Source organism: Choloepus didactylus, chromosome 22, assembly GCF_015220235.1.
Source record: "Choloepus didactylus isolate mChoDid1 chromosome 22, mChoDid1.pri, whole genome shotgun sequence".
NCBI lineage: Eukaryota > Metazoa > Chordata > Mammalia > Pilosa > Megalonychidae > Choloepus > Choloepus didactylus.
Genome location: NC_051328.1, coordinates 3700249 through 3727670, shown reverse-complemented (window position 1 = coordinate 3727670; position 27422 = coordinate 3700249). Strand labels below are relative to the sequence as shown.

The window sequence follows — 27422 nt, the reverse complement described above, 5'->3', positions numbered from 1 at the left end:
CACACTGAATATTGTGATATATATATATGGGGGGGGGAGCAAACATGGTTTAGAAACAAACTGACAGCTCATGCCAAAACAACAACAAAAAACTAGCAGTCTCAGAGGAGTGGGAGAACTACATTTCCAGAGTTATAACAATATAATACTCAGAATGTCCAGTTCTCAACAAAAAATTATAAAACACATGCAAAAAACAAACAAACAAAACAAACAAACAAAAAAAAAAAAACAGGAAAGTTTGGCCCATTCACAGGAAAAAAAGAATTTTCCAGAAAACATCCCCGAAGAAGCTCATATATTGTTGCTATTAGTGAAAGACTTTAAATCAACTGTCTTAAATACGTTCACAGAACCAAAGGGAACCATATACAAAGAACTAAAGGAAATCAGGAAAACATTGTGTGGACAAAATTAAGAGATGGGAATTATAAAAAGGAACCAAACAGAAATTTTGTGGCTCCAAAGTACAGTAATTGAAATGAAAAACTCATTAGATGACTCAAAAGCACATTTGAACAGGCAGAAGGATCAGAGAACCTGAAGACAAAACAATAAAAATAATCCAGAGCAGAAAAAAAATAACAAAGAAATATGAACAGAGCTTGAGGGACCTGTAGCACACCATTAGCATACAAGCATATGCATCACTGGCGTCCCACAAGGACAAGAAAAGAGAAAGGGTCAAAAAAATATTTGAAGAAATAATGGCCCAAAGCCTCCCAAATCTGATGAGAGACATGAATATACACATCCAGGAAGCCCAACAAACTCCAAGAAGAATAGATTCTAAGAGAGCTAAACCAGGAGACACGAGAGTGAAATTTTCAAAATCTGAAGACAATGAGAGGGTAATGAAAGCAGCAATAGAGAAAAGACTTGTCACATACAAGGGAACCCCAAAAAGATTAACAGTAGATTTCTTATTAGAAACCATGGAAGCCAGAAGCATATCTAAAGTCATTAAAGAAAAATCTGTCAGCCTGGAATGTTGTATCTAGCAAAATTATCTTTCAGAAATGGAGAAATTAAAAGACATTTACAGATAAAAAAAAAAAGTGAAAGAATTCACTTCCAGAAGACCTGTCCTATAAGAAAGGCTAAAGAGAATCTTCCAGCCTGAAATAAAAGGTCACTGGACAGTAACCCAAAGCCGTAAGAACTAGAGAATATTGGTAAAGGTAACCACATAGGTAAATATAAAATCCTATGTTACTGTGTTTTCAATTTGTAACTGCTTTCCCTCCCTATAAGACTTAACAGGCAAATGCATAAAACAACATTTTAAATCTATGTTAATGAGCATGCAATGTATAAAGATGTAATCTGAGACAATAATAAAGGGGAAGAGATAGAGATATATAATAGTAGAGAGTTTATATATTATGAAGCTAGGATAGTACTAGTGGAAAATAACTACAAAATATAAAGAAAAGGAAAGAAAAAGAGAATCAAAATGTTTAAAAGGCATTAATGGAACAACTGAAGAACAAAAAATATACAAGACATACACAAAACAAATGGCTAAAATGGCAGTGGTAAATCCTTCCTTCTTAGTATTACCTTAAGTGTCAATGGATTAAACGCCCCTATTAAAGGCAGAGAGCGACATACTGGATGAAAAAGCATGATTCATCTATATGCTGTCTAGAGACCCAACAATCTTTCTCAAACTCCTCCAAAAAAAACAGAGAAGAAAGGATTACCTTCTAATTCATTCTACAAGGCCAGCATTACTCTATTACCAAATCCAGATAAAGACAAGAAAAGAATGTTATAGATCAATATCCCTTACGAATATAGATACAAACATGCAAAACAAAATACTGGCAAATTCATCTAACATGATATTAAAGTGATTATATACAATGACCAAGTGGGATTTATTCCAGAATGCAATGAATGTAATACACCACATTAATAGAATGAAAGGAAAAAACATATGACCATCTTAATTGATGCAAACAAAATATAACCTTTCATGATAAAAAAATGCAGACTACTAGGAATAGAGAAGTTACTCAGCCTGATAAAGAGCATTTATAAAAAGCCCGCACCAAATACCACATTCGATGGTGAGAGACAGAAAGCATTCACCCCAAGATCAGGAACAAGACTAGGATGACCACTGTCGGCATTGTTATTTAACATTGTATTGGAAGTTCTAGCCAGAGCAATCAGGCAAGAGAAAGAAATAAAAAGCATCCAAACTGGAAAGGAAGAAGTAAAATTATCTCTATTTGCAGATGACATGATCCCATCCATATAGAAAATCTCCAAGAAACCACAAGAAAATTACCAAAACTTATGAATAAATTCAGCAAAGTTGCAGGATAAAAGGTAAACACGGAAGTCAGTTGGGTGTCTATAGTCCAGTAATGAACAATCTGAAAAGGAAATCAAGAAAAGAATTCAATTTACAATAGCATCTAAAATAATAAATTACCTAGGAATAAATTTAACCAAGCAGGTGAAAGACTTATACACTGAAAACTACAAAACAATGTATAAAAAAGGAGTTATGCACTATGATGAAGTGAAGGTTATTCCAGGGATGCAGGCCTACTTTAATATTCAAAAATCACTTAGTTTAATCCACCATACTTACAGGCTAAAGAAAAAAAATCATGATCATATCCTTTGACACAGAAAAGCATTTGACAAAATTCAACTCTTGTTCATGATAAAAGCTCTCAGCAAACTATGCATAGAGGGCAACATGCTCAATTTGATAAAAACCATCTACAAAAAAACCTACAGCTAACATTATACTTAATAGTGAAAGACTGTATACTCTCCCCCAAAGATTAGGAAAAAGGCAAGATGTCTGCTCTCATGACTCATATTCAACATAGTACTGGAAGTCCTAGCCAACACAGTAAGAATCGAAAAAGGAAAAAAGACACACAAATTGGGAAGGAAGGAAAACCGTCTCTGTTTGCAGAGCATATGATAGCTTGCATAGAAAATCTGAAGCAACATACAATAAAATGAAAACTAGTAAGCAATTTCATCAAGGTCACAGGATACAAGAACAATATACATATATCAATTGTATTTCTATATACTTACTAGTAATGAGCAAGTAGAAACTGAAATTAAAAGCACAATACCATTTATAATCACTCAAAAAGTACTTAGGGAGGAGGAGCTAAGATGGTGGCATAGAAAGGAGTGGAAGCTAGTTAGCCCCCCTGGAACGACTAATAAATAACAGAACAACTAGTAAATAACCTGGAATAACTGCGGGGAGACAGTATGTATGATTGTCCAATCATCATAAGCCAACCTGAATTGGGAGGAATGCCCGAGATTGCAGCATAAAATCTGTAAATAAAAACTGCAGACCTGAGCCGAGAGCCCCTCCCTCATAGAAGCCTCATGGTGCTAGAGAGCAGCACTTTCTGAACAAGCGAATATACCTCAGCCCAGCTCCAACTGGGTTTTTAATGTTAACCGCTCAAAACAGACTGCGAATCCCCAACAAGCAGACAGAGGTTTTTGGTGACGACTGACTTTGGAAAGCCAGGGGAAGTATCTGTCTCAGGACGGGCAGCCCAAAGGATCAGCTGCTATCTCTGGCCGACAGGTGAATCTGGGGGCAGTACACTGACCCTGAAAGGGGGCTTTCTGTCCCTTTCTCTCTCTCTCAACCTGGATGGCTCAGTGGAGAAAGCCTCAACCGTTTTCGGCTTGCAGTGCTCTACAGTAGAGAAAGCCTCAGCCATTTTAACCTTGCAGCACTCTGACCCAGACAAGGTGGAGATAGCAGAGTCAGAGAAACAAAGAATCTATTTATACACAAATGACCTCTCTCTAGAGGGCATATCTTTCCAAGAGGAAAGAGGTGGGGCCCAGCTCTACTACCCAGATTTCATTCAGAGCCAGACCCCAGAGACTGGGGGAAAACAGCCACACCTCCTCACAGCAGCCCAGAGTGACAGGCTTGATGGGCACCACCTGCTGGGCAGAAAAGCACAGTGTGTGTCAATAATCTAAGACACACCATCAGAGAAACCGGATACTGAATATTTCCTCCTTCTGGGACCTGAGCCTGTTCTCATCTGGGAAAACCTAACCAGGATGGCCAAGGAGGTCAGATGCCTAGACAACAGAAAACTACAACTTACACTAAGAAAAATGAAGTTATGGCCCAGTCAAAGGAACAAACTTACACTTCAACTGAGAATTTAAACAACTAATGCTAAATCAATTCAAAAAGTTTAGAGAAGATATGGCAAAAGAGATAAAGGCTATTAAAAAAAACACTGGGCATACATAAAGCAGAAATCGAAAGTTCAAAAAAACAACTCATAGAATTTATGGAAATGAAATGCACAACACAAGAGACAAAAGACACAATGGAAACATACAACAGCAGATCTCAAGAGGCAGAAGAAAACATTCAGGAACTGGAGAACAAGTCACCTGAAAGCCTACACAAAAAGAACAGATAGAGAAAAGGATGGAAAAATATGAGCAACATCTCCGGGAACTTAAGGACAAAACAAAATACCAGAACATATGTATCACTGGTGTCCCAGAAGGAGAAGAGAAGGGAAAAGGGGCAGAAGCAATAACAGAGGAAATAATTAATGAAAATTTCCCATCTCTTATGAAAGACATAAAATTACAGATCCAAGAAGCACAGTACACTCCAAACAGAATAGATCTGAATAGGCCTACACCAAGACACTTAATAATCAGATTATCAAACATCAAAGACAGGGAGAATCCTGAAAGCAGCAAGAGAAAAGTGATCCATCACATACAAAGGAAGCTTAATAAGAATGTGCGGATTTCTCAGCAGAAACCATGGAAACAAGAAGGAAGTGGTGTGATATATTTAAGATACTGAAAGAGAAAAACCACCAACCAAGAATCCCATATCCGGCAAAACTGTCCTTCAAATATAAGAGAGTTCAAAATATTCTCTGACAAACAGACAATGAGAGAGTTTGTGAATAAGATACCTGCCCTACAGGAAATACTAAAGGGAACACTACAGACTGATAGGCAAAGACAGGAGTGAGAGGTTTGGGAACACAATTTTGGGTGATAGTAGCACAGCCATGTAAGTACACTGAACAAAGATAACTATGAATATAGTTGAAAGAGGAAGGTTAGGAGCATGTGGGACACCAGAAGAAAAGAGTAAAGATAAAGAGTGGGACTGTATAACTCAGTGAAACGTAGAGTGTTCAACAATTGTTATAAAATGTACAAATATGTTTTTTCACGAGAGAGAACAAATGAATGTCAACCTTGCAAGGCTTTAAAAATAGGGATGTATTGTGGGAAAAATACAATCAACGTAAACTAGAGACTATAATTAACAGAATCATTGTATTATGCTTCCTTTAATGTAACAAAGGCAATATACCAAGGTAAATGCAGATAAGAGGGGGGCTTAGGGGAGGGGTGTGAGACTCTTGGCATTGGTGGTGTTGTCTGACTCTTTATTCTACTTTGATCTAAGGTTATCTTTTCTTTTGCTGCTTCCCAGCTCTCATGTTTTTTTTTTCTTTCTTTCTTTTTTCTTTTTCTTTTGCCTCTCTACCTTCTTTGACTCGTCCTCCTGCTTTGGGGAAGAAATGTAGATGTCCTTATATAGATATTGGTGAGGGTGGTGAACACATAAATATATGACTATACAGGCAACCACTGATTAATTACTTAGGATGGAATGTATGGCGTGTGAGCAAAACTGTCTTAAAAAAAAAATGGGTTGATGACAAAACCTTGAAGGCAATATACTGAGTGAAATAAGCCAGACACATAAGGACAAATATTGCAGGGTCTCACTGATAGGAATTAATTATAATATATAATACATATTATAATATGTAAACTCATAGACATGAAATATAAGTTACCAAGATATAGAACGAGGCTAAAGAATGGGGAGCGGTTGCTTAATATGAGAATGTTCAACTAGGATGAACTTAAATGTTTGGAAATGAGCAGAGGTGATGGTAGCACATTGTGAGAGTAACTAACAGTGCTGAATGGTGCGTGAATGTGGTGGAAAGGGGAAGCTCAAAGTCATGTATGTCACCAAAAGGAAAGCTGGAGGTTAAAAGATGGGAATATATAAAACAGTAAACCTTGTGGTGGGCAATGTCCGAGATTAACTGCACAAATATTAGAAATCTCTTTCATGAACCAGAACAAATGTATGACAATACAACTAGAAGTTAATAATAGAGGGGCATATAGGGAAAAAATATATACCTACTATAAACTATATACTACAGTTAGTAGTATTTCAACGTTCTTTCATAAACAGTAACAAATGTACTATACCAATACTATAAGTCAACAATGGGGGGGGTGGTTAGGGATATGGGAGGATGTCAGTTTCCTTTTCTTTTTTCTTTTCTTCTTTGTATTTATTTCTTTTCTGGTGCAATGAAGATATTCTAAAAATTGAACAAAAATCAATTGTGGCGATGGATGCACAGCTGTATGATGGTACCGGGGGTAACTGATTGTACACTTTGGATCTTTGGATAATTGTATGGTATGTGAACAATCACAATAAAAAAATTTAAAATTAAAAAAAGTACTTAGGTATATATCTAACAAAACAGTTACAGGACATTTATACTGACGAAAAAAAATCAAGTAAGACATACTTGGAGAGACATACCATTCTCATGAAGGATTGGAAGACTCAACATAGTAAAGATGTCAATTTTCTTCAAATTGATTTAAATGTTTAATTTAATTCCTATCAAAATTCCAGCAAGATTGTTTATAGATAAAGGCAAGCTTATCAAAAAATTTATATGAATAAACAAAGGCTAAAACAATTTTGAAAAGAACAACATGAGAAGAATTACTTTTCTCAATTTCAAGACATCATGTAGCTACATTAGACAGCATAGTATACACTGGCAAAGGATATACACATAGATGAATGGAACAGAACAGAGAACCCAGAAATGGACTCACAGAAGTAATACCAATTGATTTTTGACAAAGGTACAAAAGCAAATCAACAGAGGAATGATTTTATTTATTTATTTATTTATTTATTTATTTATTTATTTATTTCAAAAAAGGGTGCTGGAGCAATTGGACATCCACAGTAAAAAAAAAAAAAAAATTAACTCAAAATGGATCATGGACTTAATAAAAAATGGAAAACTATAAAATTTTAGAGGAAAACATAAAAGAAAATCTTTGGGACCTACAGCTTGGCAAAGAATTCTTAGACATGCATCAAAATTCAATTCATAAAAGAAAAAAAATTGATATACTGGACTTCATCAAAACTTAAAACTTTTGTTCTGCCACAGATACTGTTAAGAAGATAAAAACATAAGCTACAAACAGGTAGAAAATATTTGCATGCAATATAACTGACAAAGGACTGATAACTACAAATATCAAAGACTCTCAAAGCTCAACAGTAAAAAGCTACAATAATCCAAATAGAAAATGTGCGAAAGACATGAACATATATTTCACCAAAGAAGATATAAGAGGTATCAAGCACATGAAAATATGGACATCATTAGCCATTAGGTAAACGTATATTAAAACCTCAACAATATGGTATAAAACTTTTTTTTTAAATAAAACTCTCAATATCACCGTACATCTATCTCAACAGCTAAAATAAAAAAATACATTAAAAATTATGACAATACCAAATGCTAGTGAGAAAATGGCAAAACTGGTTCTCTCATATGTTCCTGGAGGAATGTAAAATAGTACAGCCAGTCCAGAAAATGGTTTGTCAGTTTCTTATAAAAACTAAACATACATTTACCATACAATACAGCAGTCTCACTCCTGGGTTTTTATTCCATAGAAATGAAAAATCATTTTATATAAAAATCAGTACATGAGTACTTACTTAGAGCAGCTTTATTTGTAAGCGTCAAAAACTGGAAACAATCCAAATGTGTTCCAATGGGTGAAAAGGTTAAACAATCTATGGTAAAAACCAGGGCATGCTACTCAGCAATAAAAAAGAACTAACCATTGACAAAACAACTTGGATAGAACTTAAGGGCATTAAGCCAGTCCCAAAAGATTAAATACTGTATGGTTCCATTTATATAATATTCTTGAGATGACAAAATTATAATGATGGAGAACAGATTATTAGTTGCCAGGGGTTGGGCCAGAGTAGGGAGTTAGGTAATGAGTATGACTATCAAGAGTTAACACAAGGGATCTTTGTAGTGATAGAACAGTTCTGTATCTTCATTTTGATGGTGGTTACACCAATCTATACATGTGATAAAATTACATAGAAACGCACATACATTCAAACAAACAAGTTCATGTAAAACTAGTGAAATATAAATAAGGACTTCAGATTCTATCAATGCCCAGTTTCTGGTTTTGATATTGTACTATACTTATGTAAAATGTTACCATTGGGAGAAACTAGGTGAAAGTTCCACAGGACTTTTCTGTGCTATTTTTTATATTCTCATGATCCTATAACTATTTCAAAATAAAAGTTAAAAAAAATATTGCTGAGACAATGGATACAAGATGAATGCTTAGGGAAAGGCTAGGCTCATTTCTCTCCCAGAAAAACAACTAAGGGTCAGGCAGAAACTGCAACAAGGATTTGGGGGTCTGGAGATCAGGGGAAGTGCTTTACAACACCCAAGAAAGTGCAGGACAAAGAGACAGAGAAGCTGCCCTAAGAGAATGTAACTCTCCTCAGCCCCAGCTCCTGGCACCCGTCCACCACTGTTGGGGCAGAAAAGTGTCTGGTTCTCCAGTCTCTGGTCAGTGGGCAGCTCCAGAATGAAAGGCAGTGGAGGTTCACACTCCAAAAAAACAGGGCGGGACACAATCTAGCACTGTGCCACTGCTGAGACAGACTAACAGCAGTTTAAGCTTACACCTTGCCCAGTGCAGCTCAGTCAGTAGGGAGCTTCTCAGCCTTCTGAGGGCTGAAGGGAATAGGATGGTGAAGAGCACCACCCTCTGGCAGGTGAGGAATGCACACCTCCAAGAAGACATCTGAAAGGCTTTTGGGTGAAGAGGGCCATATCCTGGGCAGGCCAGGAAAACGTACCCTGGGGAGTGGAATTAAAGGCTTTTAGGCTTCTTTACCTGACCTATCCCTGGGGCCCTGTGGAGTTGGTGTGCACCCCCTTCGTGGGTCTCTGGCCCAGCCCTGTTGGGTAAAACTGACAAACCAAGTGTCAAAGAAAAGCATTAACACAAATCCAAAAAGCAACAAAAAATGTGACAAGAGAGAAAATCCAACCTTCAGAGGAAATTCACCAAGATAACCCAACGCTTAGACATCAGCAAAAAATAATAAGCCATATTAAGAAACAGGAAGATATGGCCCAGTCAAAGAAACAAATTAAAACTTCAGAAGAGACACAGAATTTAGAACAACTAATAAAAGATGTTCAAACAAATCTCCTAAATCAATTCAAGGAGATTAAGGAAAATATGGCTAAGGAGATAAAGGATATTAAGAAGATACTGGGTGAGTGTAAAGAAGAATTGGAAAGTATGTAAAGAAAAATAACACATTTTATGGGAACAAAAAGAACATCAGATGAAATAAATACACTAGAAGCACACAGCAACAGATTTGAACAGGCAGAAAAAAGGATCAATGAGCTAAAAACAGAACATCTGAATTTGAACAGACAAAAGAACAGATAGAGAATATAACGGGAAAAATGGAGCAGGGTCTCTGGGAACAGATTAGAAACACAAAGTGCATTAAAAAGTCCCAAAAGGAGAAGGGAAGGGAAAGGGGACAGATAAAATATTTGAGGAAATAATGGCTGACAAAGTCCCAACTCTTATGAAAGGCACTGATATCCAAGTCTAAGAAGCACAGTACACCCCAAACCAAATGAATCCAAAGAGACCTATGCCAAGACACACATAATCAGAATGTCAAATGCCAAAGATAGGGAGAATTCTAAAAACAGCAAGAGAAAATTCTTAACATACAAGGGATGCTCGAAACACCAAGGATTAATTTTTTATCAGAAACCATGGAAGTGAGAAGGCAGTGGTATGGTATATTAAAGACACTGAAAGAGAAAAATTGCCAGCCAAGAATTCTCTATCTAGCAAAACTGTCCTACAAAAATGAGGGACAGTTTAACATATGCATAGATAAGCAGAAGCAGAGAATTTGTTAACAAGAGACCTGTCCTACAAGAAATACTAAAGCAAGTCCTTTCAGGGACTGCAAGAAAGGACAGGAGAGACAGGCTTGGAAGAGAGTGTAGAAATGAAGATTTATCAGTAAGGGTAACTAAAAGGGTAAAAAGCTACAAATTTAAGATATGACGTGTAAAATAAAAGGATAAAATGGCTGAAGGAAATACTGCCTTTACAGTAACAACATTGAATGTTACTGGATTAAACTCCCCATTCAAGACACAAGACTGGCTGAATGGATAAAAAAATATGAGTCATCCATATGTTGTCTTTAAGAGACTCACTTCAGACCCAAGGACACAAATAGGTTGAATGTAAAGGCTGGAAAAAGATATTCCATGCAAATAGTATCCAAGAAAAGCTGGGGTAGCTATACTACCATCAAACAAAATAAATACAAAAGCTGTTATAAGAGACAAAGAAGGACATTATATATGAATAAAATGAGAAATCCACCAAGAAGAAATAACAATCATCAATATATAAGCACCTAAGCATGGTGCCCCAAATTACATGAGGCAAACACTAGCAAAACTGAAGGGAGAAATAGGAATATCTACAATAACAGTTGAGGACTTCAATACACTACTGACATTAACAGATAGAACATCTAGACAGAGGATCAATAAGGAGATGCTTGAATAATTTGATAAATGAACTAGATCTAACAGACATATACAGAACAATGCACCCCAAGATAGCAGGTTAGACATTGCTCTTAAGTGCTCTTGGAATATTCTCTAGGATAGACCACAGATTGGTTCACAAAACAGGTCTTAATAAATTTTAAAAGACTGAAATCATAACAAAGCACATTCTCTGATCTCTTCATTAAAGAATGAAGCTGGAAATCAACAACAGGTGAAGGACTGGAAAATACACATATTTATGGAGGTTAAACAACACTCTTAAATAATTGATGGGTCAAAGAAGAAATTACAAGAGAGAACAATAAATATCTCGAAACAAATGAAAACGAGAATACAACGTATCAAAACTTAAAGGATGCAGTAAAGGTAATATTGAGAGGGATATTTAAAGCCCTAAATGCCTACATTAAAAAGGAAGTAAGAGCTAAAATCAAACATCTAACTACACACTTAGAGGAAATAGAAAAAGAACAGCAAACTAATCCCAAAGCAAACAGAAAGTAATAACAAAAACTAGGGCAGAAATAAATGAAACTGAAAACAACAACAACAACAAAATAGAGAATCAACAAAACCAAATGTTGGTTCTTTGAGAAGATCAACAAAATTGACAAGCCCTTATCTAGATTGACACAGAAAATGAGAGGAGATGGAAATAAATAAAACCAGAAATCAGAGGGAGAACATTACTAATGATGCATCAGAAATAAAAAAAAAAAAATCAAAAGGATACTGTGAACAACTGTATGCCAATAAGCCAGAAAACTTAGATGAAATGGACAATTTCCTAGTGTGCAAGTCTGGATGTATTATGTCCCCCAAAACGCCATGTTCCTTGATGCAATCTTGTTGTGGGGGCAAATGGATTAGTGTTGATTAGGTTGGAATCCTTTGATTATTTCCATCGAGATGTGACTCAATCAACTGTGAGTGAAACATCTGATTGGATAATTTCCATGGAGATATGGACTCCACCCATTCAGGGTGGCTCTTAATTAAATCACTGGAGTCCTATATAAGAAACTCAGACAGAAGGAGCTTGCTGCTGCAGCCTAGAGAAGAATGTCCACGGAGAAAGCCCTTTTGAAACCAGAACTCCAGAGCAGACACCAGTTGTGTGCCTTCCCAGGTAACAGAGGTTTTCAGGATGCCATTGGCCATCTTCCAGTGAAGGTACTTGATTGTTGATGCCTCACCTTGGACATTTTATGGCCTTAAGACTGTAACTTTGAAACCAAATAAACCCCCTTTATAAAAGCCAATCCATTTCTGGTATTCTGCATAACAGCAGCACTAGCAAACCGGAACAGATTTTGGTACCAGAGAAGTGGGGTGCTGCTGAGTTTGCAAATACCAAACATGTTGAATGGCTTTTTAAATGGATAAGGGAAAAATTCTGAAAGAACTGTGAGAAGCTTGATAGAAAAGCCCTAAATTGCTTTGAAAATACTGTTTGTGGAAATATGGAATCTAAAGATAGCTCTGATGATGCCATGAACAGAGATGTTGAATGTAACATTGCCAACTGGGAGAAAGGCGATCCTTGTTTTAAAGTGACAGAGAATTTGGCAGAATTGAGTCCTGGTGTTGGATGAAAGGCAGAATTTGAAAACAAGGAGCTGGGACACCTAGCTGAAGAGATTTCGATACTAAATATCGAAAATGTGGCCTGGCTTCTCCTTGCAGCTTATAGTAAAATGCGACAGGACAGAGATAAGCTGAGAAATGAACTCTTGGGTACAAAGAAACCAGAAACTGACAGTTTAGAAAATTCTGGGCTTCCAGAAAATGAGACCCCAGAGGCTATAGCCCCTTGTGGAGATTTAACCAATACGACCACCATTTCAGTACAAGCCAGGATTTGAGATGGAGTTATCCAGAAAGGATTTGTGAAAAGTCCTATTGTCTGACCCCTGTGTGCTTCATGCCAAGCCAATGAGATTTTTGAGAGAACTTTATAGCCGGAGCCCTGGCTGATCTGGACTGGAAGGGACAGAGGAACAAATTGAAGGAAAAATGTCTTCAAAGACAGAGCCATGGAGATTGAGGTCTGGAGTCAAGAGGTCTCAAGCAGGGAAAGCGTAGCAGCCCATGCACATGGCAAAGATGAGTTTGCCCCAGAGGAAGGGCATGGGCCTTCCTCCTTGATGCTCAGGAAGAGTGCTGCCACCCCAGGGCACAGAGAGGACGGAGTACATTCCCTGGGGATTGGGGAGAGCCTGATCACCATCCCACTATTCGGAAAGGGGAGAGCCTTTGCTCCGGAGAGGCAGAGTCCGGGTGGCACCCCAATGTTTGATGAGGGTGGGGCCAAGAAAAAGTTGGTCTCCGCAATGTGTGGAGGTGTTGGAGTACTTACCCCAGAGTGTGGAGAGAAAAGGACTGCTGTGAAGGCCCTTGGAAAGGGTGACACAGCCGCTCTCTCAAGCCCCAAGGATAAAGCATCACTCTATAAAGACTCTCAGACTTTGAAATCTAATGGAGTTTGTCCTGTGGGTTTTAGGAACTGTTTTGGTCCAGTAAACCCTGTTCTCCTTACTGTTTCTCCTTATGGCAATGGGAATGTTTATCCTATGACTGTCCCTCCTTTGTATATTGAAAGCAGGTAACTTGTTCTGTGTTTCACAGGTCCACAGCCAGAGGAGAATTTTGCCTTAGGACAGAGCATCCTTGTAACTGATTTTGATGGGATCTCATACTTAACTATTGTTACTGAAATGATTTAAGGTTTGTGATGTTGTGATGGGATAAATGTATTCTGTATATGGAAAGATAGTGTCATTTGGGGTCCAGGGGGTGGAATGTGCCAGTTTGGATGTATCATGTCCCCCAAAACGCCATGTTCTTTGATGCAATTTTGTGGGGACAGATGGATTAGTGCTGCTTAGGTTGGAATCCTTTGATTATTTTCTTGGAGATGTGACTCAATCAACTGTGAGTGAAACGTTTGATGGAGATATGGACCCCACCCATTCAGGGTGGCTCTTAATTAAATCACTGGAGTCCTATATAAGAAACTCAGACAGAAGGAGCTTGCTGCTGCAGCCTAGAGAAGAACGTCCTGGGAGAAAGCCCTTTTGAAACCAGAACTCCAGAGCAGACGCCAGCCACGTGCTTTCCCAGCTAACAGAGGCTTTCTGGACATCACTGGCCGACCTCCAGTGACGGTACCCGATTACTGATGCCTTACTTTGGACACTTTATGCCTTAAAACTGTAACTTTGTAATCAAATAGACCCCCTTTATAAAAATCAATCCATTTTGGGTATTTTGCATAATAGCAGAATTAGCAAACCGGAACACCTAGAAACACATGAACAACCTATATTGGCTTTAGAAGAAATAGAAGACCTCAAAACAAACAAACAAACAAAAAACAACAATTACAAGTAAAGAGATTGAATCAGTCATCAAAAATTTCCCAACAAAGACAAGCCCGGGACCAGATAACTTCACAAGTGAATTCTACCAATCATACCAAGAAGAAATAATACCAATCCCACACAAATTCTTCCAGAAAACTGAAGAGGAGGGAATGCTACCTAACTCATTCTATGAAGCCACCATCACTCTAATACCAAAACCAGATAAATATACTACAAGAAAGGAAAACTACACACCAATCTCTCTAATGAATATAGATCCAAAAATCCTCAACAAAATACTTGCAAACAGAATCAACAGCACATTAAAAGAATTAAACAATGGTCCCTAGATTGAAAGCTCTTACAGCAGTCACATCTATTCCTGAATTGTAATGGCTATCTCCAAATTCCGAGATACTGATCCCTTTGTGTATAACCTGATCAATCCCTGGAACTTCGGGTATCTGTGTAGCACCTGAAACTCAGCTAGAACTTGACAGATAGAGCATCAGTATTAGCAATAATAGCAACTGTTAAAAAAGCTGAAAAAGAGTCCAGACTTCAACTAGAGATATGAATGAAGCAGATGTGGTTAGGACTTGGGCAAATCAGTCCAAAGGGTAAAGGACGATACTGACTGCGTTTTAAAACTTCAAATTCCATGTGAGACCAAGGGAAGAGATGTTTAGTTGGTGCAATACCTATATTCCTAAACAATTTAACTTGTACAGTTTGTTCAAATACCATAATTACATGAAACTTTTAATAGGAAGTGAGACCTGGTAGGTTTGCATAGGTTAGTGTGAAATAGCGACACATCCCAAAGTAATACGGACAGAGAATAAAAATATATATGCAGGGACCCCCTGAGGAGCAGGGGGAAAATGCAGAGGTGTTGGACTTCCTCACCTGGATTGTTGTTGATGTTCTCACAGACATTGAGGACAGGCGGTTTGATGTGCCAAGTCCTCTATCATGGGACTTGCCCTTATGAAGCTCATTACTGCAAAGGAGAGGCTAAACCTGCCTATAATTGTGCCTACAAGTCTCCCCCTGAGAATCTCTTTGTTGCTCAGATGTGGTCCTCTCTCTCTAGCTAAGCCAACTCAGTAGGTAAACTCACTGCCCTCCCCTCTACGTGGGATCTGACTCCCAGGGGTGTAAATCTCCCAGGGATGAATCTGAACTCGACATCGTGGGACTGAGACATCTTCTTGACCAAAAGGGGGATGTGAAATGAAACAAAATAAAGTTTCAGTGGCTGAGAGATACCAAATGGAGTGGAGAGGTCATTGTGGTGGACATTCTTATGCACTATACAGATAACCCTTTTCAGGTTGTATAACAATGTAGCTTACAAGGGGTGACAGTGTGATTGTGAAAGCCTTGTGGATCACACTCCCTTTATCCAGTGTATGGATGGATGAATAGAAAAATGGGGACAAAAAACTAAATGAAAAGTAGGGTGGGGGGGGATGATTTGGGTGTTCTTTTTTACTTTTATTTTTTACTCTTACTTTCACTTTTTTCTGGTACAAGGAAAATGTTCAAAAAATAGACTGGGGTGATGAATGCACAACTATATGATGGTACTGTGAACAACTGATTGTTTGTTTTGGAATATGGGATGGTATGTGATTATATCTCAATAAAATTGAATTTAAAAAAAAAAAAGAACTACACATCATGATCAAGTGGGTTTTATTCCATCTATGCAAGGGTGGTTCAACATAAGAAAATCAATCAAAGTAATATACCATATTAACAAACTGAATGAGAAGAGCCACTTCATCATCTTGATTGACTTAGAAAAGACATTTGACAAAACCCAGTATCCCTTTCTCATAAAAACACTTCAAAAGATATGAATAGAAGGAACTTTTCTCAACATGATAAAGGCATGTATGAAAAACCCACAGCTAATATTGTACTCAATGGTTGTGCTGGTTTGAATCTATTATGCACCCCAGAAAAGCCATGTTCTTTGAATCCAATCTTGAGAGGGCAGACTTATTGTGGGTGGGATCTTTTGATTAGGTTGTTTCCATGAGATGTGTCCCATCCAATTGTGGGTGGGACCCTCTGATTAGGTTATTTCCATGGTGACCCTGCCCATTCAAGGGAGTCTTAATAAGTTTACTGGACTCCTTAAGAGAGCTCAGGGAGAGAGAGACAGCTCAGAACTGACACAGACTGAGATGCTTAGAGACAAAACACCAAGAGACATTTTGGAGTCAGCCATTGAAACCAGAACCAGGAAAGAAGCTAAGAGATGAAATCCAGAATTTTCCTGGGGAAGCTAAAAGAGGACCCCTAGATGCTTAGAGAGAAATGCCCTGGGAGAAACAAGCAAGTACACACAGGAGCTGAGAGAGAGAAGCTACACACAGGAGCTGAGAGAGAGAAGCTAAGACAGAAGCCCAGAGGCATTTTGGAGAAAAAAACAGACACCGGAAGCTAACCCCAGCAGAGGCCCAGCAGACTCTGGCCATATGCCTTCCCATATTACGGAGGAACCCTAGATGTTATTGGCCTTTCTTCAGAGAAGGTATCGTCCCACTGATGCCTTAACTGGGATATTTGCATGGCCTTAGAACTGTATATTTGTGAACTAATAAACTCCCATTGTAAAAGCCAACCCATTTCTGGTATTTTGTATTCCAGCAGCTTTAGCAAACCAGAAAAATGGTGAAAGACAGAAAGCTTTCCCGTTGAGATCAGAAACAAGACAAAGATGTCCACTGTCACCACTAATATTCAGTATTATGCTAGAAGTTCTAGCTAGAGCAATCAGGCAAGAAAAAGAAATAAAAAGCATCCAAATCATAAAGGAAGAAGTAAAATTTTCACTATTTGCAGACAATATGACCCAAACATAGAAAATTCCAAAAAATCTATAACAAAGCTACCAAGACATAATAAGTGAGTTCTGCAAAGTGGCAGGATACAAGATTAACACACAACAATCAGGAGTGTTTCTATACACTAGTAATGAGCAATGTGAGGAGGAAATCAAGAAAAAACTTACAATAGAAACTAAAGGAATCCAATACCTAGGAATAAATTTAACCAAGGATGTAAATGACCTGTGTTCAAAAAACTATAAAATATTGCTAAGAGGAAATCAAAGAAGACCTAAATAAAGGGACAAACATTCTGTGTTCATGGACTGGAAGACTAAGTATTGTTAAGATGTCAATTCTACCCAAATTGATTTATAGATTTAACTTAATCCTTACCAAAATTCCGAAAGCCCACTGTGCAGAAATGGAAAAGTCAATTATCAAATTTATTTGGAATGGTAAGGGGTCCTGAAGTCAAAAATATCTTGAAAAACAAAAATGAAGTTGGAAGAGTCTCACTTCCTGACTAAAAGCATACAACAAAGCCACAGTGATAAAAACAGCATGGTATTGACCTAAAGGGAGACATACTGCAATGAAATCAAATCAAGAGTTTAGACATAGACCCTCATATCTATGGTCAATTGAGTTTTCACAAGGTTTCCAAGTTCACCCAATTGGGACAGAGCGGTCTCATCAACAAATGGTGCTGGAAGAACTAGATATCTATGTCCAAAAGAATGAAGGAGGACCCCTATACAAAAATTTACTCAAAATGGATCAAAGACCTAAAAACAAAAGCCAGAACCATAAAACTCCTAGAAGAGAATGTAGGGAAGCATCTAAGATCTTGTGGTAGGAGGTTGCTTCTTAGACCTTACACACAAAGCACAAGCAACAAAAGAAAAAAAGACAAATGGGACCTCCTCAAAATTGAGCAGTTTTGTGCATTAAAGGACTCTGTCAAAGATGAAAAGGCAGACTACTTAAAGGAAGAAAATATTTGGAAACCACGTGTCCAATAATGGTTCAATATCCAGAATATATAAAGGAATCCTACAACTCAACAATAAAAAGACAAACAACCCAGTTAAAAAATGCGCAAAAGTCTTAAATAGACATTTTTCCAAAGACGAAATACAAATGTCTGAAAAGCACATAAAAAGATGCTTAACATCACTAGTTACAGGGAAATGCAAATCAAAACCACAACCCTACAATCCAGAAATTTCACTTCTCGGTATTTACCCAGAAGATCTGAAAGCAGTGACACGAACAGGTATTTGTACACCAATGTTCATGACAGCATTGTTCACAATTGCCAAGAGATGGAAACAACCTAAATATCCTTCATCTGATGAATGGATAAACAAAATGTGGTACATATACATGATGGAATACGACACAGCAGTAAGAAGGAATGAGGCTGTGAAACATACGACAACATGGATGAATCTTGGACACAATGTGAGTGAAATAAGCCAGGTACAAAAGAAGAGATATTGTATGTTACCACTAATGTGAGCTCTGTGAAAAATGTAAAATAAGTGTCTTATATTGTAGAATATAGGGGACGTAGAGATAGACAGCAGCTAGTGAAGGGGGAACAATAATCTAATAAGAACAGACAAGATATTGAGGGTGATCCTAATGCTATGGGAATGCTCAGTTGTGACTATGATTTGTTAATTTTCTCTTGGTATGGTAGGAGCATATTGGAAGGAATGAAGTTATTTCAGGATACTTGTTTTTCTCATTGCTTTTCTTTCATTTGTTTGGAAATGTTTTTTTATATGATAAATAAAGTTATTTTCTAAAACAATGAGATAGCATTACACAGCCACTAGAATGGCTATCATTAAAAAAAAAAACTGCAAGTGTTGGAGACAATGTGAAGAAACAGGAACACTTATTCACTGTTGGTGGGAATGCAGAATGGTGTAGTCACTTTGGAAGGCAGCTTGGCAGTTCCTCAGGAAGGTAAGCATAAGAACTGCCATATATTCCAGCAATCCTGTTACTAGGTATACACTCAGAAGAACTGAAAGCAGGGCGAACAGATATTTGCACACCAATGTTCATGGTGACACTACTGATAATCACCAAAAGATGGAAACAACCCAAGTGTCCATCAACCAATGAGTAGATAAACAAAATGTGGTATATACATACAATGGAATATTATTCAGCAATAAGAGGGCATGAACTACAGAAACAGGCGACCACATGGATGATCCTTGAGGACATCATGTTGAGTGAAATAAGTCAGACACAAAAGGACAAATATTGTATGACCTCACTAACATGAACTAAATGTAACCAGTGAACTCATGGAGTTACTACCTAGAACATAGGTCAGTAGAAGATAGAATGAGGGAAGAAAATGGGGACCTGATGCTTAATTTGTGCAGAATTTATAAGGTTGATAGTAATGTATGGAAATGGATGGGAGTGATAGGAGTAAATTATAGTAAGTGACTTAACAGTGAAGATACGTGGGTGTGACTGTGGTTCAAAGGGATAATTTAGGGTCATGTGGGTCACTAGAAGGAAAGCCAGAGGATGAAACATGGGACTATAACACAGTGAACCCTATTCAGGGTGGAAATGTCCTAGAATTGATTGTGAGTGATATATGAACAATTTTCTGAATATACTAGAAGACAGTGATTGTACACTTTAGATAGATTGTATGGTATATGAATTTATGTCAATAAAACTGCTTTTAAAATATTGCTGAAAGAAATTTAAAAAGACCGAAATAAATAGAAAGACATCCTGTGCTCATGGATTAGAAGACTAAATAGTGTCAAAATGTCTCCAGTGCCTAAAGCAACCTACAAATTCAATGCAATTCCTATCATCCTTTTTTGCAGAACTTTAAGGGCCCCAAATGGTTAAAACAATCATGAAAAAAAACAAGGTTGAAAGGAAGAAATAAACCAAAACAACTTTGAGTGTATCAATCAAGTCACTTGAATGGGGAAGACTTCCCGGACACTCTGACTGAAATTTAGGCTCCAAACTAAATTTCTTCTTCAAGATTGGTCCAAGAGTAACGATGCCAATTGCTTTACAAAAGCAAACTACAGCCTCTAGTGGCATACACGAAAATAAACTCTAGGCAACAAAAATATCTTTTGAAATTGCCAGAAAAAAATGACCCAATTCAATTCCCCACCCTGCCTTACACCACTCATTGTTTATTTATCAAAATCTTGGAATGTTGTTTCTTTAATGCATAAGAATTGTAAATGAGCAAATAAGAGTGATTAAAAATAACCTTCTCGTGAAAACATTTCTGAAACAGTTTCCCATCGCTGCTAAGATTGTCAGTGATCCCTGAGAATAAGACAAATGGAAAATAAGATGTTAAAAAAGCATCATATTCTTTTATAAACAAGTCATGATTTCTACATTTTTAAATGTTTTATATTTTAAAATATTCTTTACCACATAGGCTATACGTATATTTTTCTCACAACCTGCGACTGCAATGAAACCCTTAAACTGTGACATATAGGTTCATGCTTTCCAAAGGCATTTTACAATCTGAGCAAGAGACACAAGAGAGAACAAAACAAAGCAACATGCAAATCTGAATCTGATAATGTTAGATTAATCAGGGACAGAGTTCTCAGAGTTCAATGTGTTTTATAGAAAGCGTGTCAAAAATACAAAAATAAACCTTAATAATCATCCTTTCTCCCTATTACTCATAATCATACTGTAAACCAAAAGGAAGTTTAAATTGCAAGTAGAAAATTCTGTTACCAAAGATTTATCTCCTTCTACTTGCCCCAGCTATCACATTATTTTTTTTAACTATAGGAGTTTATGGGTCTGTGCTGGTTTGGGTGTATTACGTCCCCCAGAATGCCATTATCTTTGATGCAATCTTGTGGGGGCAGACATATTAGTGGGGATTAAGTTGGAAGGTTTGGATTAGGTTGTTTCCATGGAAATGCGCCCCACCCAACTGTGGGTGATAACTCTGACTGGACAGTTTCCATGGAGGTGTAGCCCCATCCATTCAGTGTGGGCCTTGATTACTTTACTAGGGCATTATATAAGCTCAGACAGAAGGAGCGAGCTTGCTACAGCCAAGAGGGTCACTCTGAAGAATGCTCAGGAGCTGAGAGAGGAGCGGCAGATAAGACACAGTTTGAAGACGGCCACTGAAAGCAGACTCTTGCTCCAGAGAAGCTAAGAGAGGACAAACGCCCCAAGAACACCTGGGAGTGACATTTTGAAGAGAAGCTACGGCCTAGAGAGGAGTGTCCCGGGAGAAAGTCATTTTGAAACCAGAATTTGGAGCAGACGCCAGCCATGTGCCTTCCCAGCTAACAGAGGTTTTCCAGATGCCACTGGCCATCCTCCAGTGAAGGTATCCAATTGCTGATGCATTACATTGGACATTTTATGGCCTTAAGACTATATCTGCGTAACCAAATAAATCCCCTTTATAAAAGCCAGTCCATTTCTGGTGTTTTACATTCTGGCAGCATTAGCAAACTATAACAGATTTTGGTACCAGAGAAGTGGGGTGCTGGTGCTGCTGAGTTTGCAAATACCAAACATGTTGGAACAACTTTTTAAATGGATAAGGGGAAGATTCTGGAAGAATTGTGAGGAACTTGATAGAAAAGGCCTAAACTGCTTTGAAGAGACTGTGGAAATATGGACTCTAAAGATACTTTTGATGAGGCCTTGAGCAGAAATGATGAATGTGTTTTGTGAACTGGAAGAAAGGTGATCCTTGTTTTAAAGTGGCAGAGAATTTGGCAAAATTGAGTCCCGGATGGAAGGCAGAATTTGAAAGCGACAACCTGGAATATTTAGCTGATGAGATGTCCAAGCAAAATATAGAAATAGTAGCCTGGCTTCTACTTGCAGCTTGTAGTAAAATGCAACAGGACAGAGATAAACTTAGAACTGAACTCTTAGGTTCAAGGAAACCAGAAACTGATGGTTTGGAAAATTCCAGGCTTCCAGGGCATGGATCCCCAGAAGCTACAGCCCAACATGAGGATTTAACCAAACATGGAACCCAGCTGCCATTTCAGTACAAGCCAGGATTGGAGATGAAATAATCCAGAAAGAATCCGTGGAAAGTCCTACTGTCTGACGGCTTTGACCCGTGTGTGTCATGCAAAGCCAACAGAATTTTTGTGAGATCCTTATAGATGGAGCTGCTGCCGGTCTGGACTAGAGGAGACAGACAAGGAACAAACTGAAGAAAAGTTTTCTTCAAAGACAGAGCCTGAAGTCAAGAGGTCTCAGGCTGGGAGAGCGGAGTGGCCCAAGGCATGGAAAGGGTGAGTTTGCCCCAGAGGTCGAGGGGGGCCTTCCACCTTGATGTTCATGGAATGTGTTGCCACCTCAGGCCTCAAAGAGTATACAGCACATTCCCAGGGGACTGGGGAGAGCCTGGCCACCACTCCACTGTTCTGAACGGGTTGAGCGTGTGCCCCGGAGATAGAAGAGAATCCGGGTGCTGCCCCAATGTTTGAGGAGGATGGGGCCAATGTGTGGATACGTTGGAGCACTCACCCCAGCATTTGGAGAGGAAAGGGCTGCCGCAGAGGCCCTTAGGAAGGGTTAGACTCCCGCTCTCTCAAGCCCCAAGGATGCAATGTCGTTCTGTAGATGACTCTCAGACTTTGAAATATAATGGAGTTTGCCCTGCAGCTTTTAGGAACTGTTTTGGTCTTGTTAACTCTGTTTTCCTTTCAGTTTCTCCTTATGGCAATGGGAATGTTTACCCTATGACTGTCCCTCCTTTGTATATTGAAAGCAGATAACTTGTTCTAAGTTTCACAGGTACAGAACCAGAGGGGAATTATGCCTTAGGACCAACCACGCCTGTAACTGACTTTAATAGGACTTTGTACTTAACTATTGTTACTGAAATGATTTAAGTTTTTGTAATACTGTAATGGGATGAATGTATTTTGTATATGGAAAGATCATGTCATTTTGGGGTCCAAGGGATAGAATGTGCTGGTTTGGGTGTATTATGTATCCCAGAATGCCATTATCTTTGATGCAATCTTGTGGGGGCAGACATATTAGTGGGGATTAAGTTGGAAGGTTTGGATTAGGTTGTTTCCATGGAAATGCGCCCCACCCAACTGTGGGTTATAACTCTGACTGGACAGTTTCCGTGGAGGTGTGGCCCTGCCCATTCAGTGTGGGCCTTAGTTTACCAGAACATCATATAAGCTCAGACAGAAGGAGCGAGCTCGCTACAGCCAAGAGGGTCACTCTGAAGAATGCCCAGGAGCTGAGAGAGGAGCTGCAGATGAGAGACAGTTTGAAGATGGCTGTTGAAAGCAGACTCTTGCTCCAGAGAAGCTAAGAGAGGACAAACGCCCCAATAGCAACTGAGAGTGACATTTTGAAGAGGAGCTGTGGCCTAGAGAGGAGCATCCTGGGAGAAAGCCATTTTGAAACCAGAACTTGGAGCAGACGCCAGCCATGTGCCTTCCCAGCTAACAGAGGTTTTCTGGATGTCATTGGCCATCCTCCAGTGAAGGTACCCAGTTGCTGATGCGTTACAGTGGACATTTTATGGCCTTAAGACTGTAACTGAGTAACCAAATAAATCCCCTTTATAAAAGCCAGTCCATTTCTGGTGTTTTGCATTCTGGCAGCATTAGCAAACTAGAACATGGTCATTATTTATAGAATGCTACTGGATCAAAATGAATAAAAGACATTATTCTATTATATCCAAACATAAGTATTTATAATTATATTCAAATGGGATTCCAGGAAAGTTGAGGCACAGAGTAACTATTCATCAACATATAAATATCAGAGTGAGTTTGGGTATATCATTAGGGTAGAGATTCTAGGCTAGCTAAAAAGTTATTGTAAATGTCCTTTCCTAAAAAGTTATTGTAAATGTCCTTTCCTTTTCAAGGTACCACAAAGTGCCCTGTAAGAAAAATAAACATTATACCTCAGCTTTTTTGGGAGCTCCAGTCAATTAAAAAGGAAATAGAATCAGAGATTAGACCAAGAGAAGTATTCTACCTGTGTCCTCGAATGTCAGATTGGTCACACACTCCTCCAAGTGCAATCCTGTGGAACTCTCGACCTAGGGTCTTGGCCACTGATCTTCCCACACTTGTTTTACCAACTCCAGGAGGGCCAACAAAACAAAGAATTGGGCCCTTCAAGTTGTTTTTCAGCTGCCTGACAGCCAAATATTCCAGCACTCTTTTCTTCAACTTTTCCATGGCATAATGGTCATTATCCAGAAGAATACGAGCTGCCCGAATATCCAGACGGTCTGTTAAATAACCCAACAGAAATCATCTGAGCATGTAGAATTTTTAAGAGGAAGAACCTTTCAAGTCCAGCAAGAGCCAAGATATTTTTTTAGAAAAGAGAAGTGACAAGAACAGACTGAATTGGATCCTTCTAAATGAGTCTTTATGGAGACCAGGACCTGGTTTTTATGTTTTTCTGTTTACACATGGAATGGAATATTATTCGTCATTAAAAAAGGATGAAGCTCTGGTTCATGCAACATGGGTGAACCCTGAAGACATTATGTTGAGTGAAATAAGTCAGACCCAAAACAACAAATACTGTATGATCTCACTGATAATCAGAACAAGCAAATTCATAGAGTTAGAATCTAGAACATAGGTTACCAGGGGCTGAGTTGGGGATAGGGAACGGGGAGTTACTGCTTATTTGTACAGAATTTCTATTTGGGTTGATTGTAAAGTTTTGGAAATGGATGGTGGTGATGGCAGCACAACACTGTAATTACCAGCAACGAATCATACATGTGAATGTGGTTAAAAGGGGAAATTTTAGATTGTATGCATGTTACTAGAATAAAAATTAGAAGATAAAACTCAGGACTGTACAACAAACTGAAACCTATTGTAAACGATGGACTATAGTTAATTGTACAATTATAGAAATGTTCTTTCATGAATTATAACAAATGTACCACAGTAATGCAAGATGTTAATAATAGGGTGATACATGAGAAGAAAACACACCCTAACTTAAAAAAAAAAAGATCTAATGCCTCCAGAAATAGTATGTAATACACAATTAAAACTCAGGGAGTTAATGTATTATTTCTTTGGAGACTATTTTCTATTTCTGTTGGGATTCATTCCTTCTTTAAAAATTTTTTTCTTATCATTATGGTTTCACAGTCTCGTAAAATGCTTTTTCACCTAATATATTAGGAAACCTTTCAGTAACAAGTGTATTTTTCAGTAACATTTTCAGTTATGGTGCATAATATTCCATTATTTAATTAACCAAAAATTCATTTAACTAATTCCCTATTGCTGAGCATTTAGATTGTTTACAAATCTTTACTGTTACAAAGAATGCTTCACTATGCATCCTTGTATCTCAGCATGTATCTGTAATTAGTTCCTACAGCTAAACTCAAAAAAGATGAAACTCCTAGATCAAAATTAAAACACAGTTAAAAATTGTCTAATTGCCCTTCAGAAAAGTTGTAAGAATTAAAGTCTCACCAGAAGTGCATCAGTTAGGCTTTGTTTCTAGAATCAAGCACTCATCAGATTTACAGATGTGCTTTAGCTCTGAAAATACTCATAGATAAAACACTTGTCATGGAAGCCAAAATGAATTCCCCAGCTGAAGGTCTGCCATGGTAATACACAGTCATGTGATCACACAGATAGTGAAAGCAGAGGATGGGAGAGTATTAGCCAAGAAAAACAGAAGTTCACCATTTCAATCAGTTATTTGGAAACTGCTATGAATTTTTCCTACAGGAAAAATGGCCTTAAATGGTGGTTTGGTTCCAAGCTGCTCCATAAAATCCTAGCTAAGCAGTAATATACATAATTTAATTACAGTGCTATTATTATTAGAGTTCTATGTAAACAATTTAGAAAGGGAAGAATAAAATTTCTCCCCAACTTTCCTGGCTTCAAAATCCAAACAATGTATACATGAAAGACAGAAAATTTCCCAACTGTTTTACAATGCTGACATTAAAATATACCACAGTAAACACAAAAGAAAACACAAGACCAATACCATTTAGTATAGTTCTAAATAGTAAAATGCTAGTAAATCAAATCTATTGAAAGAGTAATCTACTCAATCCCAGGGGGATTCATTTTAATTATAAAAAGATGGTTCAATACTATTAATACATTTATTGTATCATCATTCAAAGGAGAAAAATCTTTTAATCAAAATATCACTTTGTATGTAAAAAGGTACTTGTTATAACTCAACATCCAGTCCTGATATTAAACAAGAATAGAATTATACATAATTTAGATAAAATTGAAAACACTGTGAAGGAATTTCTTCCAAAAAATATGTCAAGTGAAGACAATTTAAAAAGCAAGTTCTTTCCAACTTTTAAGGAAAGATAATTTCCATGCTTTATAAATTACTATTTTCTAAATTTTCTATACAAACTATATATTTTTTCTGATTATTATTCTTAATGTAACTTATGGTTACATTTGTAAAGCATTTAAAAACTTATTTGAAGGACTATTTCTCTATTTACAACTGAAAGATTGAAATTGTACCTACTGCCTCCTCTTATTTACAATGGGAAAATTAGCAAACTTACTTTCTCCAACTCTTTTCCTTTCCATTTTCTGTTTCTGATTAATATCGCAACCTCTAACTTTGGTAAGCATCTTTTAAGAATTATGAATGACACTTGCATGGTTTTATAATCACACATTTAGATTTAATTCTATTTATTAATGGTTTAGAAGCTCAAGCCATTTACCTATCTTGAGCTTTTAGTTGAAATGCTAAACAAAGAGAAGTATTTTCATGATGGGTACACAAGTTCTATGCATTTTTAATGCCAAAACACATATACTGTACAGCATCTTAGGTAGGTGAAGAATCCCAAGAAACGTTTCCCCTAAAATGCTGCCAAAATGCCTTCTGGCATATACTGCTACACAAGTCTGAGATCCATCGTTTTTTTCTTCCTTCTGAAGAAATCTCACACCTGTATGATAAAAATTCTCATATTCTCTATTCTCCACCCTCCATCACATAACATCGTTTTTCTTCTTCTTTCCCTTTGCATTAAGAGACAGCATTTCAAATTCAAGCTCCATTTTGATTAGTTTTTGAAAGGTTTATTGTGCTCTTTACTACTCCCGATACCTATTGAAGCTGTTATTAAACTTTTAGTTTCATTATATCATTTCTTAAACTATCTAGTCTGCCCATCTATTTCTGCCTGCCTATATAGCTAATCTCATCCTTTATTTCTTGTTCTGTAGATTCCACGTATAAGTAAAAAAGCTCAAAGTAGAGGCTGCCTTAAATGTTCTTGCTTCCCGCAGCAAATATTTTTGAAATTGAGATTCCTCCACTGCTTGCTTTCTATG

General features: G+C 37.6%; 1 protein-coding gene across 1 annotated transcript in view; it reads right to left on the bottom strand.

Moving 5' to 3' along the window:
* LONP2 (lon peptidase 2, peroxisomal) overlaps positions 1–27422 on the bottom strand; it is a 179355-nt gene that overhangs the window by 112815 nt on the left and 39118 nt on the right. The window contains exon 7 of the mRNA XM_037816336.1: positions 24073–24331. Within this exon, the coding sequence (XP_037672264.1) occupies positions 24073–24331 (259 nt within the window). The remainder of the gene's footprint in view (positions 1–24072; positions 24332–27422) is intronic.